Below are 18312 nucleotides of genomic sequence, written 5' to 3'. Positions count from 1 at the left end.
TTGATGTTTACAAATACGTATTAATACATATGGATTAAATTTTATATTTAATTATAGAAAGTTTATCCTGATTATTTTGAAAAATTAATCTAGTTGAAATTATGCATAACAAATAGTAATTTTTCTTTTACTTTCTTACCACTAAATTTACACTTGACGTTTGCACTCGGTTTATAATGTCAAACACGGTAACTTTTCTATAATCTTTTTTCTCCGTACACCGAGAAAATTTTGGATAAAAAATTACTATAGTTGATAGTATATAGCGGACCATCAAAGAATTAGAAAAGATTTTTTCTATGTTTTTATGTTTAATTATGTGTTCATTAATATTGTTCATTAATCATAAACATGTTGAATTTTATGGATAAAATATCTCTTTTCCAAATATAATAAACGTATATACATATATAATAATTTTACACACTTACATACTTATATTACACACTTAGTTTGGCTAGTTACACGTGAAACTCATGTGTAACAAGATTTAAATGTGTAAAGTTATATTTTGCGTGTATCTTTACACATTTGAATTATTTGGAGGTACACGTTTTTACATTTAAATATGGAAACGTGTACTGTTATACGGTCAAATGTGTAAATTTATTATCTTTACGCAGCATAGTGTGTTATTGTTACACAGAAAACCGAATTGCACACATAAATGTGTAATTTTACACATATAAGTGTAATTTTACAAATTTACACACTTATATTACACACTTGGTTTTGCTATGTATGTGGCTGGTGTTAAAGAAATTATTTGAAGAGTTGGATGTAAATTTAAAGACAAGGGATATTTATATTTTTAGTTTATTTTACATTATATATATATTTGCACAACCTATGTTTCGCTCACTCCGCGGCTGTGTCAATTCAGAGAAACATTGCAGTACATAAAAGTATAAATATTAATCCTGAGATGCATGAACAAATAAATCAACGATACACACGGAACACACGTTTACAAATGGATGGCCGTAGCAACCATTTTTCATTTAACAGATTCGAGCACATAAAGACACCTCTCCCTCATAAAATGCTTCCCACGTGTAAAAAGACATCTCACGTAAGAATACGCAGCATTCCTCGTTTACTTATACACCCCTCCCCCTTCCCCCCGTCCCAGTTTCGTCGGTCGCGCTTTCAATGTCTGTCCCCTTCAGCATGCCGAGTGGAATTCCGTTACGAAATCGTTTGCCGGAAAGTTTCCTCTTATCCAGCTTTACCTTTCCTGTTCTTCACATTCTTTTCTATCTCGCGCGCGATTTTTTTTTTCTTACCCCCTCCGGAGATTCATCCCAATAATGCGCTGCCTGAAATCCGCGCATTTGTATAGCCGCGCGTTTTGTGCGACGGGGACTCGCGATTCCCCGCGTGTGCACTAGATTCGATTGCTTCTTCGCGCGTCGCCCTACATATGTAGCCTGAATAAAACCTTAGCAATGCCGGGGGGGGCGAAGGGCGCGACGCATTCCCGACGGAATTAGTTTCCACGGGGAAGATTGCGGAACTTCAGATTGCGCCGCGCCGCGCCGCGCCGCGCTGCAATAATCTCGCACGGCCACAAAATGCCCGAAAGGTATACAGTCGTAGCAGGTGACATCCCTATTCCGGTTACGTTGCCGATCGCTCGTAAAACCCGGCGGAAAAGTAAATCACGCGCCGCGGCCCCGCGGTGTTACGGCGCCCGCCCGACGCGATTTAAGGTCGCTTGGAATTTCGCGATTACGACTGCCACGCCGTTATAATTCATAACGACATTCGTAACAACGCAATAACTTCCCGTTAATGTCCCCGAATACAGCAGGCCGAATAATCAGCTGTAGTTCTTTTTCCACATTAATTACGTGATACAATCCTTTCTCCTCTGCACCTTCATGAGTATAATTCCGCTTAATAGCTTCGATACGCACGTTCTAGATTGTATTTAAAAAAAAAAAAAAGAAAGAAAGAACAATTAATAACGTCCGCAATCTCGGTAAATAAAATTACATAGAGAAATAATTTCCTCTTAAGGGGAACTAAACGGCGATTGAAATAAATCCTTGAACGATTGACACGAGATGATCGTTCGCCAAGAGTATAATAAATGTCGTTTCATTGATGAATTCATGTGAATAAAGGACAATAATACATTAGGCAGTTATATCGGAGTGACCTCTACGGCGGCGGTAGTAAGTGCTGGTAGCAACCAGTAACGTTTCTGACAATTCTAATAGGGGCCGTCGACGGACTAATAATAGTAAAGATCAATACGCTGGTAGTAGCAACTACGTCTCCTCTCTCGTCTCTCCTCCCTCGCTCCAGCCGATCGGCACGAGCTCGTCGTCGGTGCTTTTCGTAGTGAAGAAACCTTTGCAAAACTCAACCAATAAGAGCAACACACACTTTATGTGTTCAGTACATACTGAGCTTACCGAAGAAGCTTCCAAGCAAAGAGAGATGGAGGGAAGGAGAGAGAGAGAGAGAGAGAGAGAGAGAAAGAAAAAAGGGTTACGCTGTTTATAAAATATTGAGCAAATGTACACAACTGCTCGATAACTCGAGTATCTCGTCTTTTTCGTACAGGAAAAGTAAATTTTCACAAGTTTAGGCAAAGCAAAATGCACCACAGAAGAGGAAAAAAAGTACTGCGGATGCTATTGCATTAAACTTTATGTATTTGTATGTCAAAATTTTGTTCCGGTATCGACGTATAAAGTTGCGTTTCAAACGGAAGTAAAAGTTTAGAGGAAAACTGTCGACATACCATTTTGTGTTTAGATTACATTTCTTAAAGAAAAGTAACACTACTAAAAATAAATTTTAGAAACTTAAATATAAAGGAAAAGTTTCTTTTGTCAAATATATTAGTTTTATAATAGTTTGACAGATTAGTACAAATAATGAATATTAATTCCCTATTTTTTTTGCAATGTATGTTTATTTGTAAAGAATTTGGATAAAATGGATAAAATTTACGAACCTGTTGTTGATTTTTTTCTGTGACTCTTCAGACATAGATTTTTCCAAATCTTTAAAGCCGTTTGAATGATCGTAACACTCCAGTTCAAGTTGAGAACAGAGTATCCTTTTCTACCTCTTCACAACCCCGAGTACATTATATATCTACAATAAACAATAAATAAGTGTGAACTGTTGAGGTATTTTATGTTTTAACGGTCTCGAGCTCAAATTTAATACATCCAATAATAAATAAGAAAAATAATAAATAAAAAAAATTTTTTTATTATAACATTATTTACTATTTACGAAAGAGAGAGAGGGAGGACGTATATTAAAAAAATAATAAAAACATAATTGGATATTATTTCAAGTACATATCTTCACAAATTTATTTTATCAAGTTGAAATGAAAGAAGATTTATTCACTTGCAAAATAATTTTACGGATTACGCATTGTTCATGAAATTAGTTCCTAATTTCACAAACACACAGCAACAATTGACTGTTTTTGCTGTAAGTTATTCAAAAGAGAATCCTAACTTTTTTTTTTAAGCGCTTTGACCTGTCTCTATTTAATTATATTAATCATGAAGTTTTGAAATTTTATGGCAGTCTGGGACGTCTAGAATACATTTGGAATTAAGTTTTTCGTGAGTTAACCAAAATTACCATCTGAAAATGAGTCTTAAAATGTACGTAGTAGACAGTAACATTATACATGCTACATTTCCCTTTTCTTTTCCTTTCACATGAGTTATCTGTATTAAAACATTTCCAAGTTTATGTATTATATATAAGAGTTCTTAGAAGTTTTACTTTGATATAAAGCGGTTTTTTGTCGATTTATGCAAATTTATGCTATTTTGTAATTTGTTTCCGAATGATTTTATATAAAGAAAAATTAATGTATGAATTATGGACTTTTATTACTTTAATTACACTTATTGTTAGTAGATCACATTTCTATAAGTATTAATAAATTAATGAAATGTTTAGTTTTCGAGAAATAAAAGGGTGTTGTCTTAAAAAACTTATATCGGTATTACTATGTTCTTTTTCTATACGAAACAGCTTACGTCACGTACAGAAACATCTACCGTTACATACATTTTAATTATTTAACAGGTGTACATTACTTAACATTATCTACATCATATTTTTTAGACAATTATCGAGATAAAGAAATGGTTTTCTCCAAACTATAAGTAATTCGAAACTTTTACACAGAACTTTGTCAGTTATAATATGAATCACATATTCCCTTTATATTTTTCTACTTTGTATTTATTTGCATATTGATTTAAATAGAAAACGAGCATATTTTGCCAGACTGAGTTATTTGAAAACTCTAGTTTTTCACATAATTTAGTCTGACAAAAAAGAAGAATAACGATTTATAAATAAAAATTTGAATATATTTTGTATTTGTATTCTAAATTGTTTTGCTCCACAGAGATATCTTGAAATTATCTATATAACATTTTATCTTCTATCCAGGGAAAATTTAAAATCAGATCTTTATTTTATATAAGATGCATGTAACTTATCTTTACTTAGATAACTTTAAGGTATCTACGCGCAACATTGAAGTAAAACATTTCAACGTTATTTAACGATATAATAATTTAAAATCAATTATTATTATAATACTTGTTGCAATATCGCGATCCGTTTCCAACTTCCGTAAAAGCGCTGTAGTTAACTTTATACGCAAATCTTTATACTCTCGCTGTAGAGCATTATCTAGCTAGGGGAGAAATTACTCTCTGACGAGACTACCCCGGCTTTTTGTGTACATTATCCATATAGAACGACAGCGCCCCGGACTAGCTTAAAGTTACATACACGTTGCACGGTGTAGAACAACGGATGTAAAATGCGACGTAATATTGTAAGACATGTTATAAAACTGGTAATAATGACAACGCGCCGTACGGCAAGTGGACGACAATGCGGCGGCAGTCATCAGGCAGCTGCCATTCGCAGGGCGAAGGCAGCGCGGTAGTAGTCCGTCCACAGGTAGAGGCAGACTGCGTTCGTGCATTTTGCATTCTGTCGCCGTGGACTCTCGGAGCAACCGTGACGGCGTTTGGTCGTTGGTACAGATCACTTTCGAGAAGAACGAGGGACATCAGGCCGTCATTAAAAGTCCTAACCTGTGTGTTTTCGCCTCCTTTCGTCCCCCCCCCCCTCCTCCCCTCGTTTCTACCGCCTCGCTCGCAAAGTACGCGTCGCGCTTTCTTCCTCTCGCGCGAGACGCAATTACAGGGAATGTGCCACCGGTGCGGGAAAACACGGCAGTCTTGAAGTTCCTCCACGCGCGAGAGACGGTTCTTGACGTCCCGACGTCATTCACTTTATTCTACTGCTGATTATAATTAAAACGTCGCGAGACACGCGTCATTTTCAGCGTTGAGAACTTAAACGGCGCTGCGAAATCTAAACTTTAACGAATAACCGGAAAATTGGGCCGCGCGAGAAATGTAAAAGTCGCCCCCCCCCCCCCGCGACAATTATATGAAGCGCATTCCGCGAGCGATATTGTCCCGCTCTTTACGTCACGTTCGAGAAAATAAGCGAGTGTCCTTTTTATTAAGCTATTTTTTTTATATCTAAAGAGTTAAATCAATTTTTAATTGGAAATTTCGTTCCGCGCGAGCAATCGGGGCGCCAGAGCTATCGGGGGCAAAGGCTGCTTTAATATCGTTGCGAATGCGCATTTGTAATCCAACAACAGATACCCTCGTCCGTATTGCAGCGAATCCGGGGTAACACCGCTGATAAATTTTATTATCGCCGACCGCGCCGTTCGTTTCACACACGTTAGCGGTCTGCGCCTCGCGTTTTCGGATTACTTTCGTGTCGTTTTGCTCGTGCTTTTCAAAAGCACGCTTGAATTGACGCCAGCGCAATCACGTCGAATTCACGCTACAACAGTCTTGTAATCTCGCACGGGTTACATGTTTGTGTCTCTCTCTGTGTGTGTGTGTGTGTGTGTGTGTGTGCGTTTGTGCGAGGCACGTGGAGAGGCAACGAAATCATGTATCTTCACGGCAAATATTAGTGACGGTTCTGTTAATGTTTACAGACAGCTTTTGTGTGGATAAAAGGAGAAATAGATTTGCAACGTGATATATTCGCGCATGTACGCGGAAACTAATAAAAATGGCCGTAAGCTCCTGGCTGTACATTTCACTTTATGCGATTGTCAATAGCAAAACGATCGGCCCGGGGAAACTATTCTTGACGAAAGGTGTAAAGAAGAAAGATGTGTATTTATAGCGAGAAAGAAGGAAGAGAGACAGAGAGAAATAGAGAGAGAAAATAGCAAAGTGCATCCTATTTTAAAGCTTGTACATCGCATTCCGAAGAATCGGCTTTTCAATCTCTTTAGTTTACTCGTTTATTATAAATAAACTCCTTTTCTTCGCGTTAACAAATCAAAAGATTCTTATTCCTTAATTGGATTATTATTGCTCCTGTATTTCACACAATTTACATCTGGTTGTTTGAGACTGCGTGGTTATTCGTGTATACATACACGTTCATCGCTTTCCTATCTATTCATAAACTGGATTATCTCCTTTGTTTTTTTTTTTCTTTCTCTTTCTCCCCTTCCCCCTTTCTCTTTGCTCCCGCGCTCGGCTTGAAAATTTATGCTAATTGAGGAACACTCGTTTCGCAATGGTCAGCAGTTTCCGGGATTTTTCGATGTTTGCCGCGTTAACCCGCATCGGCGAATCCATTTACTTTGGAAACTGCGAGTGGAGTTAATACGCGGAGTGGAGCTCCCCATAATTCAATTCCTTGCTTAAGCGCCGTTCATTTTTATGCAATAATCGTCGCGACATGTCGAACGCCCGTGAATTAAAAGCGCGGGCGTACGTAATACGTGTGGCTCGCCGGGCTTCATTGACAATCTCCGGGGGAGGGGAAGGGAAAAGAAAAAAAAAAAAAAGAAATTCATTTAACCCTCCAGTTGTATATCTGCATAAAAGAAACCGTTACGTTACGTTCCATTTTGCCTTCCGCGGCATTCGATTGCATTTCGATTTGAGACAAATTTAATTTCTCTCGCGGGCGGGGAAAGGGAACGTGGCAGAGATGTGTTTGCGCGAGGTGGTGGAAACGTCTGAAAGGGGGACACGGAGAAAAATCACCGGTGACGGCGAGCTGAATTGAAAATTCGACAGCGAATGACGCAAGCGAGGTTTTTCGTTGCAGTCGGCCGCACGCGTAAGGTGCACGCTGGGGGATGTGCCGGGCCGAGGAAATTCCGGCGTCCCGGTGACTGGATGAACGCCGTTAATAAGAAATGCGCTTCCCGGGCACTGTGTACCGTGAAATTCAACAATGCAACCGTGTCCCTTTTCTATTCTGTTCTCGCTGCCAGTTTGGGCTAATGCCCGCGCTCGCCGTCCGTATTTCGGAGAGACGACATTCGCAGGCTGTCGCAGTCTCGTTTTATTGTAGAATCCCTCTTATTCGCACGGGTATAAAATATTCGGGCTATTTTAAAATTCAATAAGCGAACTGGAAATTTTTTGCCGGTTTTTTTCTCTTACCCTTTTTTTTTTTCTACATCCAATGTTCTCCTCGGTCCTCAAGGACATGAAATGCTACATCGGGATGCAGCGGCAATGTCCAACGGAATGTTATAGTAATTTTATTTTATGCTTTTGTCTTATTTTATATAAAGAAATGATTGTCGTAGAGACGGAACCTAACTTTGCACATTTTTTTTTGTGGAAAAACGAAAAAAGATAGAGCAGTTGTTACTCCAGTAAAGACATTATTTTTTCTTTATTTGGCATTTAAATTTTATAAAAAATAACGTCGTTTTTCCAGTTTTTGAAATTTTCAAAATTTTATTGTAAAAAAAAACGGCATTTATGGCGACATTGCATTCATGAGACTCAACAAAGAGCAAAATAGCACGAGTCGTGTAAAGTTGGTATATAGATCGCGTAGCCGTGTTTTGAAATATTGCTTTTAAACAAATTTACAGTTAATCAAAATCATAATAGTTTTTTTTCGCAAATTTTGCATTTTTGAAAATACGATTTTCATTGATCGTGAGGAGGCCAATTTTGAAAGACCAGAGTTATCGTGGTCGCCTTGATATTTTTAATAGAAAATTGATCCTTATGAATTAGGAAAACTTTTTGAAATGCGCAAAAAAGGTTTTTTTATTTCTTAAGAATTAAACCCTTTCTATCTTATATATTTTTAGATGTAGAAGATTTATTTTCTATATCTAAATGTAGCAAATTACTGTCGCTATAACTAATCGGTCTACGAACCTGATCCATTAGTAAAAATCAAAGTCTAGACTCTTACCCGGGGTGATTAAACTCTTCAAATTGAACGTCGTGGCATTTCGCTGTGAGAAAACACGTATTCCGCGAAACACAATGAAAAAGAAGCACCGGGGTGGTGTAAAACAAAACGTGAGGTGTAAAATGCACCTTGCGCGAGTAAGTAAGATTAATATATGGCGGGTGTAACAATTGTTTTCGCACGCATTGTGTACCGTTGTGTCTACAAACGCCGCGTATTCCGTGATTACCTAGAAATACAGTGGAGAATAAAATATCTTAGTGGAGTTTTCTTGCTGTTAACAACCACCCAATTCGACCCAGATCCCAGTGATGGATCGATTGATTGCGCTGACAGATGATCCCTTTACATGACTTCTTACTTACGCGGGATGATGCGGCGTAATTTGATAGAGCATCGTACTCGAGTATTTGTGCGTGTCGGATCAGCTCCTAATGTCAACTTGATGAATCGAGTATCGGAGTTAAAGTTCTTTCTGGATTGTAAGTAATGTTGCAATTTCTAAAATTTTCTAAGATTTTCCGCGGAATATTCAGGTATATATATAACGTTATATATAACATATAATTAAAATTCTGAGTTAATTAATTTTTAAATTTAATCAATCTCCGTGACACATGTTCTTTATTATCTCGTAAAGTGAAACAATTGCACAAGATTAATTTTTATTCTATAGGAGTAAATGTTCACTCTGTAGAAGTGAGCTTCAACTTTTATTAAAATGGCAAACCACTCGAAAAATTAAACTGATAGAATTTTAATTCTTATAGAATGACGTTTCAATCTATGGAATTCATGGAACCGTGATAACGTTAATAGTAAATATTTTTAATGAACGAGCAAATCTCTAATCTGAACAGACATATCTTCATTGCGTGTGATTTCGCGTTAATTTAAAGCGCTTCCGTTGAATTATTCTATCGGTTTCCAGAGATACTTCTAAATTCTTCATCGTTGCACATGATATTCACGGGCCAGTCGGTTTTTATTAGCTATCAATCAACCCTTTCCGCATCATTCACGAGAACTGCGCCTGTTGCCTATTATACTCTCCATTTCCTGGTAGCCACTAAAGCATGAAATCCTTTGAGCCGTCTGCATATTTTATCGATACCACAGTCATGTACAAATCGCATTCCTAGTAGCTATCTTTTATATAATCGAGAAAACGGGAGAGGTAATGGTAGTAACGGAAAAGGAATGCAATATTCGACATTTTTTCTAAATCATAAACATTTTAATGACAATACCGTTTTCTTATCACTTTTATGTCACTTACGGTAAAATAATTAAAAATTTGATAAACATAAATTTGTTCAATCTTAAGTAAAAGAAGTATTTTCTATAATTTTATTAATGTTAAATACAATTTCACAGACCCTAAAACGATCTCTCACGTTACAATTTTGAGAAAACTTTTCAAGAAAGTAATTAAAGGCTGAAAGTTAAATATTTAAAATTTAAACAATAATAAAATTAATAGGAACTTTATATAAATATAAACTAAAATTCCGTAAATTTACAAAAATCCGTCAATTAATTTGTAACTATTGTTGCGTTTATTACATTTAAGATGAAGTTGAAACTTGGACTGGAATCGAAGATTCTGTCTGTCGCTTTCATTAAATAGATTAGAGCAAGGAATCGAGCTTCGTCCAGGTCGTCGCTGTCCTAACGAGGCATGCGCCTCACTGTAAGATGAGAGATATACATGTAACCCTTTCCTCAGTCTCTCTCTCTCTCTCTCTCTCTCTCTCTCTCTCTCTCTCTCTTTCTCTCTCTCTCTCTCTCTCTCTCTCTCTCTCTCTCTCTCTCTCTCTCTCTAAGAGGTACTTCAGCGAGCTTCTACTTTGACCCTTAACGACGTGCAGGACGAAATTACCTAGCGGAGCTTATGTATGATGAAGATCTTGCTCTCCTGTGCCTCTTGATTTGCTCTTACATGTTTGCAGAAATAAAACTTTATTTTGATCAATTATATATATTTGCTCTTTTAAGTTTCTATACATCTATATAATGCTCGCGTTTATCTTAATAATTAACTACGCGGATAAGAAAATTTATATTAAACGTTATTTTTTATATAACACGTAGTATGAGACAACAATGTCACAATAATATTTTTTAATAACAATATTACAATAACAAGATATTGAGATAGTATGAATATTATTATAATATCTATGTAATATTGCGAGAAATTTCATTATTTTATAATATTCTTATATTCAAGTATATTACAGTTTCATTGTAACAGTGTGACTGTAATAGTTTACTGTAACATAATACGTGATATTTCCAGTAGATTGTAGTATTATTGCAATATTTATATAATATTCTGTATATCTATATATCTATATAGATTAGTATACCTTCAATTAATAAATTGTAATTATAACATGAGATTTGCAAAATAATATGCTTTATAGTATAAACTGCTGATCGAGAAAAAATTTCTCATACAAAAAGCGGGAACGCGTTACGTCATATGAGCGTGATGATACTAAATATGAAAAAGGGGTACGTGTACGTGGATAGCAACCCTCTGTCACTCATTGCTGGGGCATACATTGTCGCGTGTTGTTGGAAAATCACGGAGGTCGGCGGTTGGGAAACAGGCGCCGAGACGTCTCGACGCCGTTTCACTGGCGTCGTTCTCTCCAGGCTCCGGCTTTCTTTCTTCCCCTTTCTCTCTCGTCTATCCCCTTATATTTCTCTATTGATCCCTTCTTTCATCGTCCGACCGATCTATTATCCCCATCGGCGATTGAATTCTATTACGTAATTATGGTACAAGATTACAAGGCTGTGATAATATGTATATTAAGTTGAGAATTGCTTCCTGTTTTCCATCCAACATATGCATCTTTATGAGAAACTTAATCGAAACAGCAATCTATATTTACAGCAGATTTAATTACTGTGACCCAAAGCTATTTTATGCACGGTTGAATTTCAAAATGCCAACGTAACGGAACGGGAAGGCTACTTCCGATACTGTGCGCGACGTGTGAGTGTGACATAAGATTAAAATACTTTTTGTCGACGGGCGACATCAAGGACGACATCATCTCTTGGGAAGCGTATTTCATTTCAACGCTGAAGCACGAAGTTAGGGAAGAAAATATATACACGTATTATAAGAGAAAGTTGTTACACATTTTTCATAACCATAACTACTACTTTGATGATTTAAGTGATAAATTACTGCGAATTTCAGTTTTAAAAAGTGCAAAGGGACATCACAACATAAATCAAGTAATTAGTAAATCACTTAAACAAAATGTAAATTAAAATTTAGGTTTACATAATAAAAGATAAATAGAGATAATTGAAAATATATGGCAATCTTATTTATTTAGATATTAAGTGAAATAAATTATTTATGAGAGAAATTTTAAAGAGAAAAATTCTCGACTGGTACATTGCTAATAAATTAAAGAAACTGATAAATTAAAGAGTTTATTAAAAGAAATATTATTCATAAAGGATTAAATGGAAGAACTAAATAAGTGAGATAAAAGTCATAAGCAAAAGATTAAAAATAATCCAATTAAAACAGAAAAAATGTATACAATTTACTCTGGAAGAAAATTCAATAATAAGCAGTAATTAAAATAACAGCTTCACATAAAACTTTACGACAAACTATTTTGTATGCAACCATAAAAGAAAATTACAGTCAGAAACGTATCTATGAAACAAGGAGTTTCATCACTCTATAAAGATATCGCTTTTACGATAGATAAATCCAATTGCTCAATAAAAATAAATATTAGCGTTTTATCGAATATAAGGAGAAGAAAGATATGAAATAATAAAAAAGTAACTAAAGAAATCAATAATTAATTAATACAAACGGTTGACGTGTGAAAATATGCAAAATATTTCAATCAAAAGATGAAAGGCATGAAATAATTAGCTTGAGCTAATTTTTGTTTACAGGTTTCTGTGACTTTGATAGCGGCGTGAAAAACCACAAAGTAACAAAATGGCTGCGTTTGTGGCGAAGCAGATGGTCGGGAATAAGCTCAATGCGGTTAAAGGTAAGTGATTTTGAACGATGTTTTATCTCCGTGGTTCAGATTATCTCGTGACATTTTTTATATCTTATGTTACGTGATCATATTCAATCTAAATATCTCTAACGAGAAAAATAAACCGTAATCTTCAATGTGTCTGTAAAAATCCGGAAATGCGAATATCTCGGGCTAAACGTTTTATCGCGATCACGAACGCCGCTTCCACGATAAAATTCAATCGTAACTGTAAAAGGAAACGCTTTAAAGACTCCTCGGAATTCCTTTCTATCCACGCCAGTTTCAGCGAGACGTGACTCGCTGCAAATTTGTTTGCCGCCATCTTGGATAGACTCCGGGCGGAAAAAAAAAACGTTACGCCACTCGATTATTTTGACATAAAGTATCATTTACCTTTCTCGGGGGGAGGGGAGAAAAGATAAGACAATTCAGATGTTAAAACGACTAGAACTTATTTTTTATCTACTCTGAATGAGACCATCCCCTTAAAACGGGGATATGGGGTGACCGAGTGGTCCAAATTCTTTAAAAGGTAGAAGTGTTGAGCGCATTATGCCCGGCACGTCGTGTATCAGCACGTTTTGCTTATGCAATTATCGTAAAACCGGATGGATCAACGCGCAACTACCCGTGGCAGTCCCTGCAGCTATTACGGCCCGCGAGCATCTGCAGTAAAATTGCACTATCTTTGCATGCGCGCGTAGACTTCGCCCTCGGTCGGTGTAGCTACACGGGTACGGAATCCACGTACGTTCGTGTTTATCGTTGTGTTGGAGCTATTACGTTTCGGAAATTCCCCCATACGGGTAATTTCCTACCCCGTTAGAAAACGCTTAGAGCGTTTTCAACGAACGCGTCATTTAATTGCCGGGGAGCTTTGGAAAATGTGCGGAGTGCCACTTTCAGAAATCAAGTATGCAAGAGCACGAGCGACGCAAAATGTTGACCGCAATATGGAATATAATACACGCTGCGGGGATACTCGATGCGAATATTGTCTCTCCCTCCGTGCATGTGACGAACAACAATCTGCAAATCTGTTCCGCGGCCACGGCCACAAAACAGAGAGTCCGGATCCTTCGCGAGTTGTTGCCGTATATTAATCGTCGGTCGGCGATTACTTTTCGCATTAATATAAAAAAACTGACGTTTCCAAATTCCGACCGCAAATCGCGGCTAGAAGTTGGGTGGGAATGATAGAGAGACGTACCCGCGAGACGAATCGCGACGCCACGTTCGTTCGTTCGTTTCTAGGATGTCGGCGGATTGAACGATGGCCGGCAATAAAACTTCTGTCATTAAGCGAAAGTTTCAGCTTTCGTGTGCGACGAAGCGGGGAAGCGTGTCGCGGGGAATCCATAATGGGGTAAGCGGAGGAAATGGGTGCCTTCCTCACAAATCGCGAACTCGACATCTACTTTGAATTCTTCGCCCATTTGAGAGATGGGACGGGGGAGGAGAGTGGAGTTTTACAAAATAGAATAGATGGACATGGGACATAGGACAGTAAACTTCGTTCCCCCTTTTATCTTATATGTGTTCCGGGAAAAACTTTCTCTCGCTTTTCCTTAAAACGCTTAACAAAATAGACAAACGATATGAAATTTTGATAGAAGATTTTAACCAAGTGTGTTGGGAACATATATTTATATCTATTTATAAATAAATATATAGGAGAAATGCTATATGCGTATTACTTGTGTTATTTTTCATTGTATTTTAGAGGTAAGACTGATTTCTATATAAATCAATGTTGGAAATTATAGCATGATATTTCAGTTATTACAAAATTTAACCTTTCAACAACAAATTAATTTATTATAAATCTTTTTGCAACATTGTTGCTTCAAAATATATTCGGGGAGCCAATCGCTTAAATCGTATGGGGTCCTTTAAATTATCTTTAAAAATATCAAATGCATTAATTAAAAATGTAAGCAGTTATTAATTATAATAATTTTTCTTATTAGTAATTTATAAAAAAAGATTAAATAATTAATCATTAATAAATAATAAAAAGGTAAGAAATAAATCTGGCTTGAATTTTTTTGCAAATGATATATTTTTATTCATATCGATATCATATTAGTTTTAGTATTATTACTTATTAATCTTTTTATATCGTTTATTATGATAAAAATTATACGGTACAATTTAGCAAACTTGATACATTTAATTAAAATATCGATTTAGTCTTTGTAATAATTGTAAAATGTATATACAATAAATGTAAAATATTCTTTAATATAAATCTTCTTTTGTGAAAAATATCAAAATTCAGAATAAATTTGAACGATTATCTAATTCTATAAAATCTATAAAATCTATAAAATCAGCTACATAAAATGATGAAAAATTAACATCAGTTTTGGCTTATTTTTTAAAGTTTTGTTAACAAGTACAAAACAAGATGTGATCTGTTATATTTTTGTCTATATTATTTATTTTTCACTTATTTTATATCAGAAGGCCTTCTTTTATAAGCATTCAAAATAGAAAAGCTCGCAAGGACCTCCTAAGACTTATGAGTTACGTAAAAATGTAAAATATTAAAAAGGTACGTGATTTGGGAGTACGTATTTATCAACTCTCCCCTCTACATATACATAGGAATTACATGTACGTTTATATATATATATATATATATGTATATGTTAAGCTGAAATACAAGAATTTAGACGAATCGTAAACAAACGCGACTGTGATTAAAAGCGGAGAGGGAAATTAGGGCGGATAAGAGTGGGAAGGAAGAATCGACAACCCAGACCTCAATTGCAGCAGCCGGGTTTCAATGAAAGGCCACGGACGGTTTTGCAAACCGAGCCACATTTAGAAGTTTGGGTCGCGCGAATTTCCCCTTCTCTTCCCCGACCCTGTCCTTTACTCTCTGAAGCTCCGGCTAGCTTTTTCATTGCCTACGGAGGTTAATTGAAATCCCGCTAATCGATCGACCGCGACCTGTAGTACCGAAACCTAACTACGGTCGAGTCGGAATGCCGAAACGAAGGAGAGATGATTCGTGAGATTTCTCAATAAAAGTATAGGATAAAGTTAAACAAATAACGCTTTTTCACACAATTGTTCTCGTTCTCGATTAACCGGCCACAGCTTTTTGTCCCTCAACATTAGGTATTAGATCCGATAACGATGTGTATTATCGGACTTTAGCAAGTAACGTATTTGAATTAATGACGGTGTTTATTATGAACATTAACCATTCAATCGATACGCTGGACTATCCGATATCGCGACGTGACAGACAATCGCCCCAATTAATTATGAGCTTCGTGATTTATTCGAGGGGATAGGCATTTCGACGAATCATCGTAATAGCGTAGCTCGTCTCCTGATGCTGACATTCATTTTCGGAAAATAATGCGGATTACGTCGAAAATCGAGATCGGGAAGGCAGATCTCGAGGAACACGTATAGAAGTCGTCACGTCGTAGCATAGCAATTCGGCAGAAATTTTCCGGACAATTTCGACCGCGCGCAGCATACAGAGATCGTAATTTATGTCCCAAATACAATTACGCAGTTACCTGAGATAATTAGCGTAATGAAGCCGCACGTTCGCACGAGGCAGGATACCTTAATTGTGGAACTTTCGCTCGTCGTTAACGATTTCCTAGCGCGCGATATAACGGTGATGCAATTACTCCCGGCAGCATCGATTGTATCGAGAGATTTCGCTAAGAGTTATTGGTGAAATTACTGCAGAACTTCTAAGTTGCTCATTTGATCGAAATAAATATGCCTGGCTTTTAAAACGAACATCCACTAGGCGTCTCTTCCACACACACAAAACTTAAAAATGTACTTTTTGCAGGATGAGATAATACATAATTTTTCTAACTAAATTAAGTTAAAGTTAAGTTATTAATGGATCCTAAAATTATTTTAGCTAAGTGAAAAATTACACGAACAAAAACTAACTTAGTTAAAAATAGCATTAAAGTTAAAGTAAGATCAAAGTTAATTTTAAAAAGCAGTATTTATATTTTAAATTAGAATGTTGTAATTGCTTAGATTATTCTAGATAACAAAACGATTATAATATACATAAAAAGTTAACACATTTAAAATTAACTAAATTAAACTGAAAATTATTAACTTTTTAACTCTATTATTTGAAACAATAATTGGAATAAGACTTGCATGTGTATAAGTATAACACAACTAAAAGCTCGAGAAACGATCACAGCGAGATCATATGTGCTGAAATAATATTTCTTACGTGATTTTATATATATTTTATAATTATTTTCTCTTAAACTGTGAATCACTATTTTTGGTCTTGAAACGCAATTTTTTAATTGAAGCAGAATAGTAATAGCATAATATTAAATTAATAGTCAATTTAATAACATTACTAATAAGTATTTACAAGATCGCCTTTTTACAAAAAATTATTAAAAAATTGTTATTATTTAACTTTTTCAACATTTTTTAAATTTAATTTTTAACTTTTTTATTATTAGTTTTAGTTATTATCTTGCTTTTTTGAACATTTATAAACCTAATTTTATAAACTTTAAAGACCTCATTTTAATTGGAATTTAAGGCTTATTTTTCGAGATATTTAAAATTGGAAAATTGTTGGAATGATTGAACTGACATAAAATAATTTATATCATAATATTTTCCACAATAACATCAGAATTTTTAGTAAAATATCAATATGATATAGGTCAATTTAGTAATTAAATATTTGACGTTCTTGCATTTGCAAATTATTTGTTAAATGTAAAATATTATTGATAAAATGCGGGAGCAAACGCGCTGTCGTCGATTAAATGAATAAACGTTTAAAGATTTGTCATTTAATTTGATAAAATTTGATTAAATGAAAGAAAGTATATTGCTTTCAATATATCTGTTTTATATGGCAGATAAATTTTACACATTTTTGCTGCAATATTATTTAATGTTGATGATAAAGAAAAATTCTATTCGAATTATTAACGAACAATCGGTATTCTGCACTATCCGACAGCGTTTCTTTAATTGAACTCTCGCTTGGTAATATTCGACTAACGATTTGTCATATGATAGGGGAACGAAAACGAGGAACGTATGGCGGCGCAATCTGTCGGAGAAACGAGCAAAAAAGCTCGATATATTTCGTGCTTGCGTTTTTGTGGTTGGACGTACCGCCAATCGATCGTTCCAGTTTTGGCTCGTTAAAAACCTTACAGGAGGATTTTACAAGAAATAATTCTGTTACGTCGAATAAGGGATAAAGGGAATAGAAAATTTTACTCTGAGGAGTGACATGAGATTCCATAATTTTCAGCCGCTTAAGTGAGAAATTTTTGTTACATCCAATTATTGGTACATATATTTTTTAAACCGATCTGTAATAAAAGTCGCGTCATTTCCGAGACATATTCTATTAACTTATTCCTCTGAATGATTTAGCCGTCAGAATTAAAAACATCGATTGCCAATGCTAAAAATACGATGAGATGGAATTTTTCATATTGCAAACTTTTTATCGGACGTTACATTACGCGGAAGTTCCATCTGAAACGCACTGCTTTTTCCGCACGGGTATTGAAATTTTCGCCGCCGTTGCCGCGACCGAGTTACCGTGTATTTCTATGCGAGTCGATTTATAGCGATTCTGCATTACACACGGCCGCTACGTTTAGCGATATTTAATTAAATCCCGTCTGGTAGGCGGAAACTTCTGTCGATAGTTCGAAACAGTTTGCAACCACTCTCACCACGGCCATCGGCCACGGCTCGCGGCGTGAATGGTCACGTGGGCACAAAACCGTTATTTAGAAAACCAGATGAGAATGTCCAGATAATACGCGAGTCGCTTTACGCTACGAGGAAAATTCATACTGGGTAAAAATATGAGATAGGGACGGTTGTTCGAATAGGGAGTTGGGCGGAGGAAGACGTACGTTTCAGTTAACTAAATAATAGAGTCAGATTGCCAATACCGACACTTGGTGTTTGGATTACACTT

At 35.9% G+C, this 18312-nt stretch overlaps 1 protein-coding gene across 3 annotated transcripts in view; it reads left to right on the top strand.

Annotated features, from left to right (window-relative positions):
- Positions 1-18312, top strand: part of LOC105832775 (complexin) — a 174850-nt gene that overhangs the window by 38646 nt on the left and 117892 nt on the right. For all 3 annotated transcript variants that reach the window (XM_036284678.1, XM_036284675.1, XM_036284681.1), the window contains one exon: positions 12238-12338. In XM_036284678.1, the coding sequence (XP_036140571.1) occupies positions 12284-12338 (55 nt within the window). In that variant the 5' untranslated portion in view covers positions 12238-12283. The remainder of the gene's footprint in view (positions 1-12237; positions 12339-18312) is intronic.

Source organism: Monomorium pharaonis, chromosome 1 (genome assembly GCF_013373865.1).
Source record: "Monomorium pharaonis isolate MP-MQ-018 chromosome 1, ASM1337386v2, whole genome shotgun sequence".
NCBI classification, from domain to species: Eukaryota; Metazoa; Arthropoda; class Insecta; order Hymenoptera; family Formicidae; genus Monomorium; species Monomorium pharaonis.
The sequence above is the reverse complement of the archived record's forward strand: the minus strand, read 5'-3'. Positions and strand labels throughout refer to the sequence as shown.